Here is a 17235-nt window from a genome sequence, read left to right on the forward strand (position 1 = left end):
GGTCACCACTTGCAGAACCACTCCTTTATTGGGGGTGTCTTGCTAATTGCCTATAATTTCCACCTTTTGTCTATTCCATTTGCACAACAGCATGTGAAATTTATTGTCAATCAGTGTTGCTTCCTAAGTGGACAGTTTGATTTCACAGAAGTGTGATTGACTTGGAGTTACATTGTGTTGTTTAAGTGTTCCCTTTATTTTTTTGAGCAGTGTGTATATATATATATATATATACATACACACACAGCAAATTGGCCAGTGTTACCTAGTGTTGAGTTTACATTTACATTTTAGTCATTTAGCAGACGCTCTTATCCAGAGCGACTTACAGTAGAGTGCATACATTTTATTACATTTTACATACTGAGACAAGGATATCCCTACCGGCCAAACCCTCCCTAACCCGGATGACGCTGTGCCAATTGTGCGTCGCCCCACGGACCTCCCGGTTGCGGCCGGCTGCGACAGAGCCTGGGCGCGAACCCAGCCCAGCCTGGGCGCGAACCCAGAGACTCTGGTGGCGCAGCTAGCACTGCGATGCAGTGCCCTAGACCACTGCGCCACCCGGGAGGTCTGAGTTTTTTGTGTAACATTTCTAGTGTTGATTCAGATGTTAAATTAACTCTGTAAGTGTTAAATTAACACTCATTGGTGTAAAATAACCCAGTGTTGGTGTTAATAACCAGTGTTTAATCAAAACCACACCCATCATTATCATATTTCCTTCCCAGCATCCTCTAATGCAGGTTGATTTTTAGAGTTGCTGGTTTCAATTTCGATGTTTTTGCATGTGCATTGATTGATTAATTCACCTTGTGTTACTCTGATATAAATAGCATACATTTTTCTGTTACTTAGACGTTGCAACCGTTACTGAAAAGTTGTTCTAGTTAACACATAAGAGTCTAAGGCTTTATGACATACACTTTATATTGTGTCAAATAATTACACTTTAATGATAACATATACACTTAGGATCTCACTAGGATTGACACAGGACTGAAAATGGATGGATATATGTCTTTGTCACTAACAAATACAGTCGTAGGTGGTAATTTTACACTTCACTCGAAAGGCAAGGCACTCTGGGAAATATTTGAATAAGGCTTTAAACTAAGCAGTTTGTTGATTTGACACTCCGTATAGACACTGGACCAGTGTTAAATGTCACACTGTCAGTGTTGATTTAACAGTGGAGAATTTGCTGTGTATTAATAAAACATGGCAGCCATTTTGTGCCAGACCACTCACCACCACCCCTTCTGTCTTGGTATAGGTGGGGAGGAGAGGAGCAAGCTGGTAGGTGGTGAGCTCACAGCGGTGGACCTGGAGCAGCTGGACCCAGGGGCTCAGTACGAGGTGCAGGTCATGGCTCTGGTTCAGAACAGAGAGGGATCCCCAGTCTCTGTCAGAGTCACAACACGTGAGTTACACTACAGTCTTAAAGAAAAGAGACTGTGCGGTTACATTGTACCTCTGTTTGATTAGAATGGATATGAAAACATTGGAAGGTACAACTTTACAGAATTACTATGTAGCAGGGTTGGGATCAATTCCAGTCAAATCAGAAAGTAAACTAAATTTCAATTCCAAATGGTCCTCATTGAAAAGCACTGAAGGTAATTGGAATGTCAGTGTACTTCCTGAATTCACTGGAAAGAAGTGGAAATTACTCCAACCCTGCTATATAGTACTATGTCCAGTAGTACTGTAACGTGGTGTTTTGATGCGTACTGCTATGTACTGTATTCCCTCTTTCAATATTCTCAGTATTGCCTTGCTTATTGTGCATTTTCTGTGTGTGTGTGTGTGTGTGTGTGTGTGTGTGTGTGTGTGTGTGTGTGTGTGTGTGTGTGTGTGTGTGTGTGTGTGTGTGTGTAGCTGGGGAACCTGTTGCTGAGGACCGTGTGGAGGGGGTCAGGGTGCTGGAGGCTACCCCAGGGGTGCTGCGTCTGGTCTGGAGAGGAATGGCTGGGGTCACAGGGTACCGCATCTACTGGAGATCAGCCCTGGGTAAACACACACACACACACACACACACACACACACACACACACACACACACACACACACACACACACACACACACACATACACACACAGATGCGTACATAAAATGCTCATCCAAACAAACGTTTGCAATTTTTTGGCGGCATCTAATATTTATTTACGTTTTCTAATATTCTCTACTGGTTCGATGCAGGTGAGGCTGAATCCAGCCGTCTGATAGGTCGAGGTGCGACCTCGTTTGATCTGGATGGTCTGCGGCCTGGGGTGAGCTACACAATGAGGCTGGCTGCCATCTTCAGGGACAGAGAGAGTCAAGCTGTCACTATCACTGCCTCCACAGGTACTCTTCTCTGCCCACATCTCTTCTCCTTTCATTCACTATAGTTATGGACAGGAGTTTTCCTGACCATGTGACCTGACTAAGATAAAACCTTATAAAAGCCCAAGGTTTTTGTGGTTATGGCTATAGGTTCTAACTGTTGTATAGTCACAACCTCTTAATGTTCTCTATCACACGTTTACTGAAGTCACTCACATACGGTTGTCTCTCTCTTAACTGATCACTCACTCCTCCTCTCCTCCCTTTAGCTCCCCTACAGCCTGTAACAGGTCTGCGTGTGGCGGAAGTTACCCAGAATTCTGTGTTGTTAGGCTGGGTTCCACTGACTGGTGCCACAGGATATATCCTGCGCTGGAAAGAGGAGAGAGGTGAGACAGAAACACTGCATAATGGGGTCACATTTGGTAGTTTATTGACTATGTTCCACAATGAAAGGTTATCGCTAATCTTTGTTTGTGTGTGACTGTGTGTGTATGTACTTGTACGTACTCGTCTGTGTGGGTGCCTGTGTGTGTTTGGTCTCTAACCAGATACTGGTCCCGGTCAATCCACCACGCTGCCTGGGTCATCCAGCTCCTACAGGGTGACAGGGTTACGTCTGGGCCTGAGATACCGCTTCACCCTGCAGCCCAACTTCCAGAGGGAGGTGGGCCCTGAGACCTCAGTGGACGAACGCACTGGTAAGACTGACATCACTCTTTTTTAACCAGTCACTCCATTCCCTCCCTTCTCCTTAGTCCTCATACTGGCCCATTATGTTCCAACCCCTCCTCGCTCTCTCTGTCTCTGTCCTCAGTGTGTGTGGGTGGTCGTCTCGACGTGGTATTCCTGGTTCCAGCTTCCAGGGATCGGGCCAGCCTGGCTGATTCTCTGCTCTCCCTCCTGACCAGCGCTGCTGGCTCCCTCAGCACCATTGGAGAACGGGACTCACAGGTACTGTACACAGACGTCTGTACAGACGTCTGTGATATGTATGTGTTGGCTGCTAGTGTTCTTCTGTGTGATTCTGTGGCATGGTCTTCCTGTATCCTCCAGGTGGGGATTGTAGTGTACAGCGCCCGACCCAAGGTCTGGTTCCTGCTCAATCGCCATAGCAACAGTGAGACGCTGCTTCAGGAGATCCTGTCCACGCCTTTTGAGGATGGCCCAGGGAATGCTATAGGTGTGTGTATTTTGTACGTACTTGTGTGTGCGCATGCGTGCTTGAGTGTGTGTGTGTGAGTGAGTTTGTGTGTGCGCATGGGTGCCTGTGCATGTGTATATGTAACATTGAAAGGTATAGAGATCATTACTTGAAAATAACCAGTTTTTGCATGGACATTGCCATTGAGGGCTTCTGCCATTTTAGTGTTAACTTGGTGGGGATTTTTATAGGTTAGGAGCGATCAGCCAATGCTCAGAGCATTGCCTTCTTCAAATTGGTTTGCCTAGTTTGTAAATGGCTTTAAGCTATATCACCGCCATCTAGTGGCCACAATAAATGAATGCCACATAACATTTGGTTCAAGACTCCAGCACTGCAGGTGGCAGTAAATCACCAATATTAGCTTTACACTTTTTTCAAACATCAAAAGAAGAACAAAACGTACTACTTTAAAATAGATATAACCTCAGTGGCGATTCCAATGCTGTCACAGATACCATAATGGTACAGATGCAAAGTTGAGATCTCTATACATCTCTATGGTGATATTTAAATGTTTATCTCCCCCGGCAGGCCAGGCAATGACGTTCACCAGACAGTTCCTTCTCAGCCCCACAGCTGGTCGTAGACCCAGAGTTCCTGGTGCGGTGGTGATCATTGCAGATGAAAAATCCTCCGACAACGTCACTGTCCCAGCTAGTGTTGTCAAAGCCTCAGGTAGCCTCACACAGACTGTGTTGAGAGCGTTAAACACACAAGCACATATAGAGCAACTGCACATCTCTACTAATGGAATTTTCGACAGTAACTTTTAACCTACAGTCCCTTGTCACACACAGTTTTAAAATTAACATTTTGAACAATAAATAGAAAAATGCCCAATATTTAGTGTGTGTGTGTGTGTGTGTGTGTGTGTGTGTGTGTGTGTGTGTGTGTGTGTCAGGTGTGACAGTGCTGGCGGTGGGTATAGGTAGGGCGGACTCTGAGGAGCTGCGCCAGGCAGTGACAGATGGCAGCACCCAGAACCTTCTATATGCCCGTGATGCCACCCAGCTGGGCACCCTGCACGCCGACCTGGCTGACCTGCTGTGTGGCGTCGCCAGGATACCAGAGGGAGTGGTGAGATAAGAGGGGAAAAGTTGGTGGGGAGGTGTGAGAGAGAGTTTAGAAGTCAGACAACAATATGGTGGAGTGCTCTGGGTCTCAGTGTGTATGTTGATGTTTTCTATATCAGGGGCCAGTGACAGAGCAGTGTACCGTACAGTGTCCTCGGGTGAGTTACTGTACTTTACCTCCTCCATCCACACACACGTAGCCATCATTACACTCTCACCATACCTTACAACTTCTGTGTGCTCTCTTTTTCATCCCTCTTTGCCCTGCTATCTCTCATATCTGTTCATTTTTACTATCTCTAGGGTGACCGGGGGGAGCGAGGAGGAAAGGTAACAATTGAATTGTTTTAATACCATTTTCTGTTACTGTATGTTGTCTTGGAAGCTCTATGGTCAGTAGTTGTGTCAGATGTCCTGATCAGTTTCTCTGTTACAGGGAGAGAGTGGAAGAGACGGTGCTGACGGACGCAAAGGAGAGCCTGTGAGTCTTTCACCACTGATTACTGATCTAATACTGGTAGCTCAAACATTAGCATCCACGTATCATCCACTGAGATTGTGTGTGTATGATTTCCAGGGTCGTGATGGTTTGCCTGGCAGGGATGGCCCCAGAGGGCCTGAGGGGCGACAGGGTCAGCCTGGCCGCAGTGAGGACCCCTCAGTGGGGGTCAGAGGGGAGAAGGGAGAGAGGGTGAGTACACATTAACACTTATACTCAACACTTGTACTGTTGTAGTGTACTGCTGTAGTGATGTAGTGAACAGATGTAGGATCTTAATTTGATCACTCTTGTTGCTAAGAATGTTGCTGAGGATACGCAAACTTGTAGTGTTTCTGAGGTTTAAAAAGGATTCTAAAGTTTGTAATTTCCACTTTAAAATGTCAGATTTGATTAACTAACTAAACTAAAAATGTATCAACCTCTTCATACATGTATGTTCATTATAATCCACATTTCCTGTAGGATTATTTTCCTGCTGTAGCAAACTGGCTCAAATTAAGATCCTACATCTGTACTGCTGTATTTACTGTTGTTTATTCTCTAGGGTTTTCCTGGTCTGGATGGGAGTCCAGGGTTGCCAGGGCGACCAGGGACCCCAGGCCCTGGAGGTGTGCCGGTGAGTAGTCAGGGGCCACAGTTACAGCCAGGGGCAATCACAATGTGTAAATCAACTTGCCAATAACACATGTTTTTTATCCTGATGTTCTTATACTGTAAGTAGTAGATGGTCAATATATGTAAGCCTTTTCTGAGCAGCCCATAGGGGCAGGCAGCTTGATGTACAGGTACATCCCCTGGAGAGGACACTAGGCTGTCGTAGGGCCTTAGCCCCAATCCATCTCCTTAATGCAGAGTGCCAAACAGGGAGGCATCTGGTCCCATTTTTGGAGTTGGGGATCAAACCCCCAACCTTTCAATCTCAGGGTGGCACTCTAACCACATTGCCACTGAATTGGTCCAACCTGCTGTAGACGTGGTTTAACAAAATATGTTTTGCTATTTTGTCTTCAGGGTTCACAGGGGCTACCGGGTGTCAGAGGAGATCCTGTGAGTATCCCTCAGCACGCCAATGGGATCTGTTTATACTGTATCTTGTGTTTATGTGTGTGTTGTTGTATTATGAAGTTTGATGTTTTCTCTGTGGCAGGGTGATCCTGGGGTTACAGGAGGACCAGGGACAAAGGGTGACAGGGGCGACAGGGTGAGTACAGCACATCTCTTTATCGTCTGTGAACTATACATTGTATGTAATCCCATCTGATGTGTGTGTTGAATGTTCACTAAGCTGTTTCTCTGGTGTTCCAGGGTGAGCCAGGGTCAGCTGTTTCAGGAGGAGGTCTGCCCGGGAGGAAAGGGGAACCAGGGATCGCAGGAATACCAGTGAGACACACACACACACACACACACACAGTCAGACACGTGTGATGGTAAGTCATATTCTCTTCCCTTTAATTAATTCTGAATGACGATGAATGACGTTCTCTCCGTTACCCAGGGTACCCTAGGGCGTCCAGGGAATGACGGGGCCAAGGGCTTTGTGGGACCTGCAGGGACCCCTGGACAGGATGGTCGCCCAGGGATACCAGGCACCCCCGGCCTCTCCATCAAGGTCAGTTACCCTGGTCAGGTCTGGCCCTTGACACAGTAACTAGTGAACAGAACACATGGGGGGAGAAAGAGAGTAGTACCAGCGGAGTAGTACCAGCAGCCTGTAACCTGTATAACCTGTAAAGGCCTTTCGTGGACTACAGGAAATGGAGGAGCGAGCACACCCCCATCGACATCAATGGGGCTGTAGTGGAACGGGTCGAGAGCTTCAGGTTCCTCAGTGTTCACATCACTAAGGAATTAACATGGTCCACACACACCCACACAATTGTGAAGAGGGCACGACAGCACCACTTCCCCTTCAGGAGGCTGAAAAGATTTGGCATGGGCCGTCAGATCCTCAAAGTTCTTTGAGAGCATTGAGAGCATCTTGACTGGCTGCATCACTACTTATTAAGGCATCTGCAAGGCACCCAACCGCAAGGCGCTACAGAGGGTGGTGAGTACGGCTCAGTACATCACTGGGTCTGAGCTCCCTGCCATCCAGGACGTCTATACCAGGTGGTGGATGGCCCAGAAACATTTCTCTACCTACCCAACATTTCTCTCTGCTACCGCACGGCATGCGGTACCAGTGCACCAAGTCTGGAATCAACAGGACCCTGAACAGTGGTTACCCCTAAGCCATATTAAGACTGCTGAACAAGACCGCTAAATAGCTAAATACCAGACTACCTGCATTGACCATTTTTTGCTCTCTTGCACTGACACTGACACACACTGGACTCTACCCACACTTTCACACATACTTACACTGACAGCCCAACACACACCCACACACACTACATACGCCCACACACGCATAACATGCGTGCACATGCATACTGACGACAAACACTCATACACACTTTCACACTCACCACATACGCTGCTGCTATTCTTTATTATCTATCCTCTTGCCTAGTCACTTTAACCCTACCTATATGTGGGGTGGAAGGTAGCCTAGTGGTTAGAGGGTTGGACTAGTTCGAGCTGACAAGGTAAAAATCTGTTGTTCTGCCCCTGAACAATGCAGTCAACCCACTGTTCCTAGGCCGTTGTTGTAAATAAGAATTTGTTCTTAACTGACTTGCCTAGTTAAAAACTAAAAATATGTATGTAGTTACTGTGTACCCCTGCACATTGCCTGGTACTCCCTGTATATAGGCATGTTATTGCTATTCATTATTCACTGTGTATAGACGGGTTGGTTGTTCAGCAACAAAACTGACGTTTGTGCAACTATGGAGCAAAGCAAACTGGGTTGGCTTAGATCAAGGGGTAGGCAACCCTGTTTCTGGAGTGCCTCAGGTACTGCAGGATGTTGTTCCAACTAGGCACCACACCTGAACAACTGAGCTAATTTATCAGTTCAGTGATTATCTAAATTCAACACACCTGGTCTTCCAGGTTGGTTAAATCAAAAAACATGAAGTGCCTGCAGCACTCCAGGACCAGGGTTGCCTACCCTTAAGAACAAAATGAAACTAGATGGAACGAGTCACTTACGATATCCCACATGGCAGGTTCTTGTCATTGTTGGTAGCTATCTGGCCATCCAGAATCACAACACGCACATACTTCTGCCCCATTAAAGTGCGTGCATCGTTTCCCTGATGTTGTCAGGTAATCGATCTATTTATTCCTCATGTCACATTTTTGTTACATTTTTTATCTTTAACTCTGCATTGTTGGATAAGGAGGCATATTCCGATTCCAAGAACACAGGATGAGATGTTACTATCCTTTGTGCAAGCACTTCCAAGAGTTCATGAACAGTGAGACTGGTGAAATTTGGGGAGCGCATCGTCAGTAGTGTACCTTTGGTTCCTAGGGTGTTTCGGCCTTTCACACTATACACCCTCCCCAAAGGCGGCCAGCGACAGGGTGATCAATCCTACGCTTGCGTCCCATTCCCAATTAGTCATAGGAGTTGCCTTGTTGTTGATAGCCAACATCCCATGGGACTATGCATGGCAGGGGCGTCTTCCTCCCTGAGTCAAGCATTGTTGACCGCATACCTCCTGGCCCTCTCACTTCGGGGCCCAGCTGGGGTCTTTCCTCTTCATCCAGAGCCATTGACTGCTGCCTTCTGCCGCCTCTGATACAGCTTTGATTGCCGAACGCTGGCTCTGGCCCTTAATTCCCAGGTCTCTAAGCAGTCTGGTTGTAGATGTTGCCACAAAACCTCTGCAGCCCACCTCCACTGGTCGGACTTCTGTGTCCAGCCATGATGCCGTGCTTCGGCAGCTAGATCGGCATAGCGCAGATGTTTTCGCTCATAAGCCTCATCTACTGAGTCCTCCCAGGGTACTGTGAGCTCAATGATGAAGACCTTCTTGAGCGAATGGGACCAGAGCACCATGTCAGGTCTTAGGGTGGTGGTTGCGATCTCCGGAGGAAACACAAGTTGCCGGCCAATGTCAGCTAGCATTTTCCAGTCGCGGGCCAAGCGCAGCTGGTCTCGCTCTAATGGTGTAGAGCCGCTCTTCGGTGGTTTAGCCCCTTCGCGGACAAAGGTCGTCCGTAAGGGGTGTGATGCTGCTGGGGGTGGTAGGGAGTTGGTGGCAGCTCGCTTGTCCTCCAGGGCGGACGCAAGGTTTTTAAGGACTTGGTTGTGACGCCAAGTGTAGCGTCCTTGGGTGAGACTTGTTTTACACCCTGTGAGAATGTGCCTGAGGTTGGCTGGCATGGAACAGAGGGTAAGTAAGCATTGCACTGTTAGTGTACACCTGTTGTTTACAAGCATAAATAACAAATAACATTTGATTTGATTTGACCTGGCCACATTGGGGTGAAAGAGAGTTGTTACTCGTTTCACAGGCACTAGTGATGCGGGGGTTGACTCATAACCCGCAGTGCCCGCAGTTATATCTGCAAGGGTTTAGGATCATTAAATATTGTGTTTTGGACTTGGGAACAGGAGTGGAGAAATATATATATTTTTTCTTCTGCATCTTGAGAGCATGCAATGCTCAGTTAGATAGCATCTGTAGAGGTGCTGTTTTTATTATTAAAGCAACATAAAAGCTGATAGTATTTCAGCCACATAAAGTATGCCAAACTAAAATCTTATCAGAAATATGTTGGGTTGTTTTCACAGCTTTCTTTCCCCTTGCAACTGGTCAAACTGATGTAATTTGGACATTTTGCGCAGGAAATCTTTCAGTTTTTTGGTGGTTGATTTATTGTATCTTCTCCCTAGTCCCTAAACATCTTTGTTCTGCTAAAGATGACAGAGAAAATTGTACCGATGTCAACTAGTTTGAAGCATTTATTCTATCGATCAATTACATTATTCTGTTGGGCAAGGGTTTATTTAGTCTTCTAGGGCAACATGTAATAACAGAAGAGAAGCTACATGTATCTAATTTTAGACAAGCTGACTATTAAATAGCCTACCTGTAACGATCGTCTGTTGAATTAGGTGTGGACCAAAGTGCAGCGTGGTAAGTGTTCATGTTATTTTTATTTAAACAGAACACTAAACAAAATAACAAAGAGAATGAACGAAAACGAAACAGTCCTGTCAGGTGCAGCAACACAAAACAGAAAACATAGAACACAAAACATAGAATGCCCACCCCAACTCACGCCCTGACCAAACCAAAATAGACACATAAAAAGGATCTCTAAGGTCAGGGCGTGACACTACCAAAATGTTGGAAACTCTAAGCAGAAACATATATATGCCGTCTTTGACTGTAGTCTATAGTGCATTTTCTATATTTGCGGGTTAGGGTTGGGTGCAGGCCTCAGATTTCACTTGATCACATATAGTCGCGCGGTTGCGGATAAGTTATTAGCAATTGTGGGCGGTGAACAAACAGCTGACCTGTGCACCACTAACAGGCACCTCATCAGTTCAAGTTCAATTCAAGTTGCTCCCAAAAACATGTCCCCTTTTCAAAAGTTCTCAGATGGTTCTAACTTGGAATAGTTGAAGTGCTGTGAGGGATGTTCATATATCTTTTACTTCCTCATGTAAAATATATCTTCACCTTAAGAGTAACCCCCCAACAGTATGGCTGTGATATGATAATGTGGGATTACATTTTAGATTTCTAAGTTCTTTTCATTCTCTGCCTTTGAGTATATCTGTCATCATCCTCTTTATGTTTTGATCTTCCACCTGATCATGCCCTTCCATCAGTTTCCTTGACAACCAGCATCTTTAGACTTGGAGAGGCCTTGATGTTTCGTCATAGTGCAGTAGACGGGCATTGTGTGTGTGTTTCTGTGGGTGTGAGTGGGTGTATGTTGGTGCACGTGTGCGTGTCTAGAATTCAAATGTATTCCTATACTGGGATGTAGAGTCTGCGAAACTACAAAGCTCAATCACTAATCATTTCTATCTCTCTCTATCCCTCTCTCTCTCGATCTCTCTCTCTCTCGCTCTCTTCCTCTCCCTCTCTCCTTTCAGGGAGACAAGGGCAGCACCGGAGAGAGGGTGAGTCGTACAGGGCTATCCCTAGCTTGTCTTGTAGATTCATTGCATATATCTCTGGAAGAATGATGGAGCATAATGATTATCACCTCTCTGTTATCTTTCTCTGTCTCTCTCTGTCTGTGTGTCTGTTTGTCCTGCTGACAGGGACCTCCAGGAGTGGGCAGTGGCTTGGCTGTGAAGGGGGAGAAGGGATCACCGGTAAGCTCTGTCAATCACTGGACATGTGTCATGTGTGTCTTTTTGTATATGTGCCTGCATTTGTATCCTGCAGATCTCTGGGGTGATAATTATACTGTACACGTCTATGGTTTGATGTCATAACTGACTTATTTACCATATCTTATTGTGTTTTGTTGTGTTCAGGGGTCTAATGGAAACCCAGGAGCTCAGGGTCCCAGAGGATTTACAGGACAACAAGGAGCCAAAGGAGACAAGGTTGGTACTATGTGTGTGCCTGTGTGTGTGTGCGCCTGTGTGTGTACAGTACATACGTGTGTACTGATAGTGTGTACTGAGTATTTTTTATGTTTCAGGGGGAGAGTGCAGAGGGGTTGCCAGGACTGGCTGGGAAGGCAGGAGAGCCTGGTGATCGGGTAGGATACACATTTACATACAGTGCATTCGGGAAGTATTCAGACCTCTTGACTTTTTCCACATTTTGTTACCGGAAAGGTCCTTTCCCAAACTGTTGCCACAATGTTGGAAGCACAGACTCAACTAGAATGTCATTGTATGCTGTAGCGTTAAGATTTCCCTTCACTGGAGCTAAGGGGCCTTGCCCAAACCCTGAAAAACAGCCACAGACCATTATTCCGACTACACCAAACTTGACTGTTGGCACTATGCAGGTAGCGTTCTCCTGGCATCCGCCAAACCCAAACGGACTGCCAGATGGTGAAGTGTGATTCATCACTCCAGAGAACGCTTTTTAAGTGCTCCAGAGTCCAATGGCGGCGAGCCACTCCAGCCGACCTTTTGCATTTCACATGGTGATCTTAGGCTTGTGCGTAGCTGCTCGGCCATTAGAACACATTTCATGAAGCTCCCGACGAACATTTATTGTGCTGATGTTGCTTCCAGAGGCAGTTTGGAACTCGGTAGTGAGTGTTGCAACCGAGGACATACGATTTTTACGCGCTTCAGCACTCGCCGTTCCCGTTCTGTGAGCTTGTGTTGTTGCTTCTAGACGTTTCCACTTCACAATAACAGCACTTACAGTTGACTGGGGCAGCTCTAGCAGGGTAGAAATTTGACGAACTAACTTGTTGGAAAGGTGGCATGCTATGACGATGCCATGCTATGACGGTGCCACGTTGAAAGTCACTGAGCTCATCAGTAAGGCCATTCTACTACCAATGTTTGTCTATGGAGATCGCATGGCTGTGTGCTCGATTTTATATACCTGTCAGCAACGGGTGTGACTGAAATAGGTGAATCCACTTATTTGAAAGGGTGTCCACATACTTTTGTACAGTACATACATGTTTACATACATATCCTTTTACTGTAAAATGAAGGACATACTCAAGTCATGTACAACATATTCCAACACGTTTGTGTGTTTTAGGGTCCCCGTGGGCCTGCTGGAAGCATTGGAATCAAGGTTAGACAATGGAAAACATTAAATCAAATCTCCATGTTTGGGACTAGAATGTTTGATAGAATGTATATTTGGGTGGTTGGGTGGGTTTGGGTGGATAGATGACCCTACTCTCTCTGTCTTCTCAGGGGGACCGGGGCCAGCCAGGTGAGCCTGGATCACAAGGTGACAGGGTGAGTATGGATACAGCCCCTCTAACCCAGTTAGACTACTGCTGTTAAACTGGTTTGTCTGCTGTGGGTTGTAACTGACTGTGTTGTCTTTCCAGGGGGAGAGAGGACCTGCTGGCTTGGCAGCAGAGAGGGTGAGTACAGTACCATGCATTTGGTTATGCGTCCTTTCACTGTGACCTTGTTCATGACCATTAAGCTAGATATTGTACAGCTACAGTATATGAATGTCACATTTGTTTTCCATTTTCATGTGTTCACTAGTATTTATCCTTATCCTTGCTCGCTCACTTTTACTCCTACACTGAACCGAATCCATTTGTATTAGCATGAAGGTCACAGGTATCGGAAATGCCTGCTGAGGGTTGTCATGCAGTGTGTTGTTCTGACCACAGTGTGGCGCTGTGTGTTTCAGGGGGAGAGTGGACAGCCAGGCTCTACAGGGGCTCCAGGCCTGAGGGTGAGTAACCATGTCTTACTGTACCTCTACATGATTTGAGTCATTTTCACATCGTGACCCACCACTATTGATTGATGTTGTTCAGTTATAGGATTTGATGATACATGCAGAGGCTTTAGATATTTGTGATATTTTATTACAATGCGTTAGTGTGTGAGTCATGTGTGTGTATGTGAGTAAGTGTGTGTTGACTTGTCACAGGGTTTGCCTGGCACCAGTGGACTACCAGGGGAGAAGGTGAGGCTAATACAGTTTGACTGACTCTCTGATCATTTAAAGTGAATCTCCACAAAATAAACATGAGTGAACTATGTAATGTAATCAGAACAATGACATCAACTAAACATAGATGAACATCAGATAAAAACACCCTAACCTATCTGTCTCCAGGGCAGTGAGGGCGCTAAAGGAGAACCTGGCCGGAGTGTGAGTCACCTCATACATGGTTTATTTTGATGCCTCATCATTAGATGGACCGATATGATTTATTTTTATGGATTTTTATGGAAGTACTTCTCTACAGCAATTGAAAAGGCAGAGATCAGTATTGGTCAGTATTGGTCAATGTAATGTATTTCCTCCTTTTGTATATTTCTACACATCCAGGGGCCAGGATTAGGTGGGAAGAAAGGTGAACAGGCAAGTTTCCCACTTTTACTTCCTCACACTTCCCATCTCCATATTAATGGTTGATATTTTGATGTACTGGACACAGTTACAACACTTTCTCCATAGACTCATTCTCTCTTCCCCCTCTCCTCTCTTTCCTCAGGGTGAGCCGGGTCTGCCAGGTGCAGAGGGGCCCAGGGGCCAGAAGGGCGATCCAGCCCAGAAAGGTGAAAAAGTGAGTTGGTACCCACAGGTTACATGATGGTGCGCTGCATGAAACTGGCACTCCATGCCCTTCGGTGGTGTGTGTGTGTGCTCGGCATGTGTGTGTATACAGGGGATTTAATGATGTTCTCTATGCAAATGTTTTATGCTGTTCATCTGTCTTTCTGTTCCTCACTGTCTCTCATTCTCTAATTTCTCTCCTCTTTCATTCTTCCAGGGTTCCCCAGGTACTGGCTCTCCTGGCCAGGCTGGATCTAAAGGAGAGCAGGGGGATCGGGTAAGTTCAGAGGAAGCTGTGATAATTTATCAGTCTTTATCTAAGCTACAAATCTCATTTTTCTTAATTTTTTTCTATATTGTAGAATAATAGTGAAGACATCAAAACATGAAATAAGATATGGAATCATGTAGTAACCAAAAAAGTGTTTTATATTTTAGATTCTTAAAAGTAGCCACCCTTTGCCTTGATGACAACTTTGCACACTCTTGGCATTCTCAACCAGCTTCACCTGGAATGCTTTTCCAACAGTCTTGAAGGAGTTCCCACATATGCTGAGCACTTGTTGGCTGCTTTTCTGTCACTCTGTGGTCCAACTCAACCCAAACTATCTCAATTGGGTTGAGGTCAGATGATTGTGGAGGCCAGGTCATCTGATGCAGCACTCCATCTCTCCCCTTCTTGGCCAAATAGCCCTGACACAGCCTGGAGGTGTGTTGGGTCATTGTCCTGTTGAAAAACAAATGGTAGTCCCACTATGCGCAACCAGATTGGATGGTGTATCGCTGCAGAATGCTGTGGTAGCCATGCTGGTTAAGTGTGCCTTGAATTTTAAATAAATAACTGACAGTGTCACCAGCAAAGCACCCGCACACCATCACACCTCCTCCTCCATGCTTCACAGTGGGAACCACACATGCGTAGATCATCCGTTCACCTACTCTGTGTCTCACAAAGACACGGCGGTTGAAACCAAAAATCTCAGATTTAGACTCATCAGACCAAAGGACAGTTTTCCACCAGTCTAATGTCCATTGCTCGTGTTTCTTGGTCCATCCATTATTCTTATTGGTGTTCTTTAGTAGTGGTTTCTTTTCAGCAATTCGACCATGAAGGCCTGATTCACGCAGTCTCCTCTGAACAGTTGAAGTTGAGATGTGTCTGTTACTTGAACTCTGTGAAGCGTTTATTTGGAATGCAATTTCTGAGGCTGGTAACTCTAATGAACATATTCTCTGCAGCAGAGGTAACTCTGGGTCTTCCTTTCCTGTGGCGGTCCTCATGAGAGCCAGTTTCATCATAGCGCTTGATGGTTTTTACTGCACTTGAAGAAACTTTCAAAGTTCTTTACATTTTCTGGATTGACTGTCTTAAAGTAATAATGCACTGTTGTTTCTCTTTGCTTATTTGAGCTGTTCTTGTCATAATATGGACTTGGTCTTTTACCAAATAGGGCTGTCTTCTGTATACCACCCCTACCTTGTCACAACACAACTGATTGGCTCAAACTCATTAAGAATGAAAGAAATTCCACAAATACATTTTTAACAAGGCACACCTGTTAATTTAAATGCATTCCCGGTGACTACCTCATGAAGGGGTGGTAGGTAGCCTAGTGGTTAGAGTGTTGGGCCAGTAACCGAAAAGTTGCTAGATCGAATCCCCGAGCTGACAAGGTAAACATCTGTCGTTCTGATTTGTTTAACATAGTTTTGATGTCTTCACTATCTTCACTAGAAAATAGTCAAAATAAAGAAAAACCCTTGAATGAGTAGGTGTGTCCCAACTTTTGACTGGTACTGTCTCTGCAGAAAGCCCCAAAGGTATATTGTAAAACATATGTATCATTCATTGAGCTTCCCTGTGTAGCTGCTGAAAGATGCTCAGCATGTAGGTCATGTCCTACAGACTCAGACTGACAGTCTGTAAACACATAAACCTGTTCTTTCCCCTCTAGGGACTCTCTGGCTTAGCTGGAAGACTGGGGATCAAGGTGAGACACATGCCTTGACTGTCTTTTGTCTTTTTTAAATTTTAACTTCTATTTAGTATTTCTATTGCGTCAGTGTTGCTTTCTCATAAAGTAACTTGTACATTCTTGTAAGTAATTCTTAGCTTTCTTATAGTAAAACTATTGTGTCGTTTCCAGCTGATGTGTTCCTATTGGTTTTGTAGGGAGATTCAGGTGAACCAGGAGAGAGAGGGGAGACAGGACGAGCCGGACCCGCAGGAAAGAATGGCATCCCAGGGAAAGAGGTCTGAGACACTACCCATTCGACCCTGGAGCTTTTCACCTCTGCCAAACCCCTGCATGTTATACTATCACGCACCCAATGCAAATCATCCCTGTTTGAATAGTAGTCACTTACTGCGCTAACGACCTGTTATCACTCTAATACTACTACTCTGAGAAAATACAATAGCTATAACATAATAGTAGTATAGTTATAACAAACTCTGCTTCTTCACTACTGGGCCCATTACCTTTTTACGTCTACACTTTTATTTCTCCAGTTCAATCAACCTAGAGCAGTAGTCACCAACCTTTTCTGAGCCAGAATCACTTTCTGAGTCGAAATGCAACCCGAGATCTACCGCTCAGATTTCTTTAAAAACATGACTTCAAAAATGTAAGCCTATGCAAGATTAACCAATTAAAAACAGTTCTGCAGCGATGAGGTTCGTGCAGTAGGCTACAGGACCAATACAGTCGTGGCCAAAAGTTTTGAGAATGACACAAATATTAATTTTCACAAAGTCTGCTGCCTCAATTTGTATGATGGCAATTTGCATATACTCCAGAATATTATGAAGAGTGATCAGATGAATTGCAATTAATTGCAAAGTCCCTCTTTGCCATGCAAATAAACTGAATCCCCCAAACACATTTCCACTGCATTTCAGCCCTGCCACAAAAGGACCAGCTGACATCATGTCAGTGATTCTCTCGTTAACACAGGTGTGAGTGTTGATGAGGACAAGGCTGAAGATCACTCTGTCATGTTGATTGAGTTTGAATAACAGA

General features: G+C 45.3%; 1 protein-coding gene across 1 annotated transcript in view; it reads left to right on the forward strand.

Annotated features, from left to right (window-relative positions):
- The window catches only part of LOC129847491 (collagen alpha-1(VII) chain-like), a 113093-nt gene that overhangs the window by 40515 nt on the left and 55343 nt on the right, over positions 1 to 17235 (forward strand). The window contains exons 21-53 of the mRNA XM_055915292.1: positions 1277 to 1423; positions 1882 to 2013; positions 2204 to 2350; positions 2599 to 2718; positions 2881 to 3030; positions 3147 to 3283; positions 3386 to 3512; positions 4068 to 4211; positions 4438 to 4613; positions 4729 to 4767; positions 4913 to 4939; positions 5046 to 5090; positions 5187 to 5300; positions 5656 to 5727; positions 6123 to 6158; positions 6259 to 6312; positions 6417 to 6491; positions 6607 to 6720; positions 11122 to 11148; positions 11293 to 11346; positions 11512 to 11583; positions 11682 to 11741; positions 12716 to 12751; positions 12877 to 12921; positions 13017 to 13052; positions 13334 to 13378; positions 13580 to 13615; positions 13769 to 13804; positions 13985 to 14017; positions 14151 to 14222; positions 14430 to 14489; positions 16168 to 16203; positions 16386 to 16466. Coding sequence (XP_055771267.1) covers positions 1277 to 1423; positions 1882 to 2013; positions 2204 to 2350; positions 2599 to 2718; positions 2881 to 3030; positions 3147 to 3283; positions 3386 to 3512; positions 4068 to 4211; positions 4438 to 4613; positions 4729 to 4767; positions 4913 to 4939; positions 5046 to 5090; positions 5187 to 5300; positions 5656 to 5727; positions 6123 to 6158; positions 6259 to 6312; positions 6417 to 6491; positions 6607 to 6720; positions 11122 to 11148; positions 11293 to 11346; positions 11512 to 11583; positions 11682 to 11741; positions 12716 to 12751; positions 12877 to 12921; positions 13017 to 13052; positions 13334 to 13378; positions 13580 to 13615; positions 13769 to 13804; positions 13985 to 14017; positions 14151 to 14222; positions 14430 to 14489; positions 16168 to 16203; positions 16386 to 16466 — 2585 coding nt within the window. The remainder of the gene's footprint in view (positions 1 to 1276; positions 1424 to 1881; positions 2014 to 2203; positions 2351 to 2598; positions 2719 to 2880; positions 3031 to 3146; positions 3284 to 3385; positions 3513 to 4067; positions 4212 to 4437; positions 4614 to 4728; positions 4768 to 4912; positions 4940 to 5045; positions 5091 to 5186; positions 5301 to 5655; positions 5728 to 6122; positions 6159 to 6258; positions 6313 to 6416; positions 6492 to 6606; positions 6721 to 11121; positions 11149 to 11292; positions 11347 to 11511; positions 11584 to 11681; positions 11742 to 12715; positions 12752 to 12876; positions 12922 to 13016; positions 13053 to 13333; positions 13379 to 13579; positions 13616 to 13768; positions 13805 to 13984; positions 14018 to 14150; positions 14223 to 14429; positions 14490 to 16167; positions 16204 to 16385; positions 16467 to 17235) is intronic.

Source organism: Salvelinus fontinalis, chromosome 3 (genome assembly GCF_029448725.1).
Source record: "Salvelinus fontinalis isolate EN_2023a chromosome 3, ASM2944872v1, whole genome shotgun sequence".
Taxonomy (NCBI): domain Eukaryota; kingdom Metazoa; phylum Chordata; class Actinopteri; order Salmoniformes; family Salmonidae; genus Salvelinus; species Salvelinus fontinalis.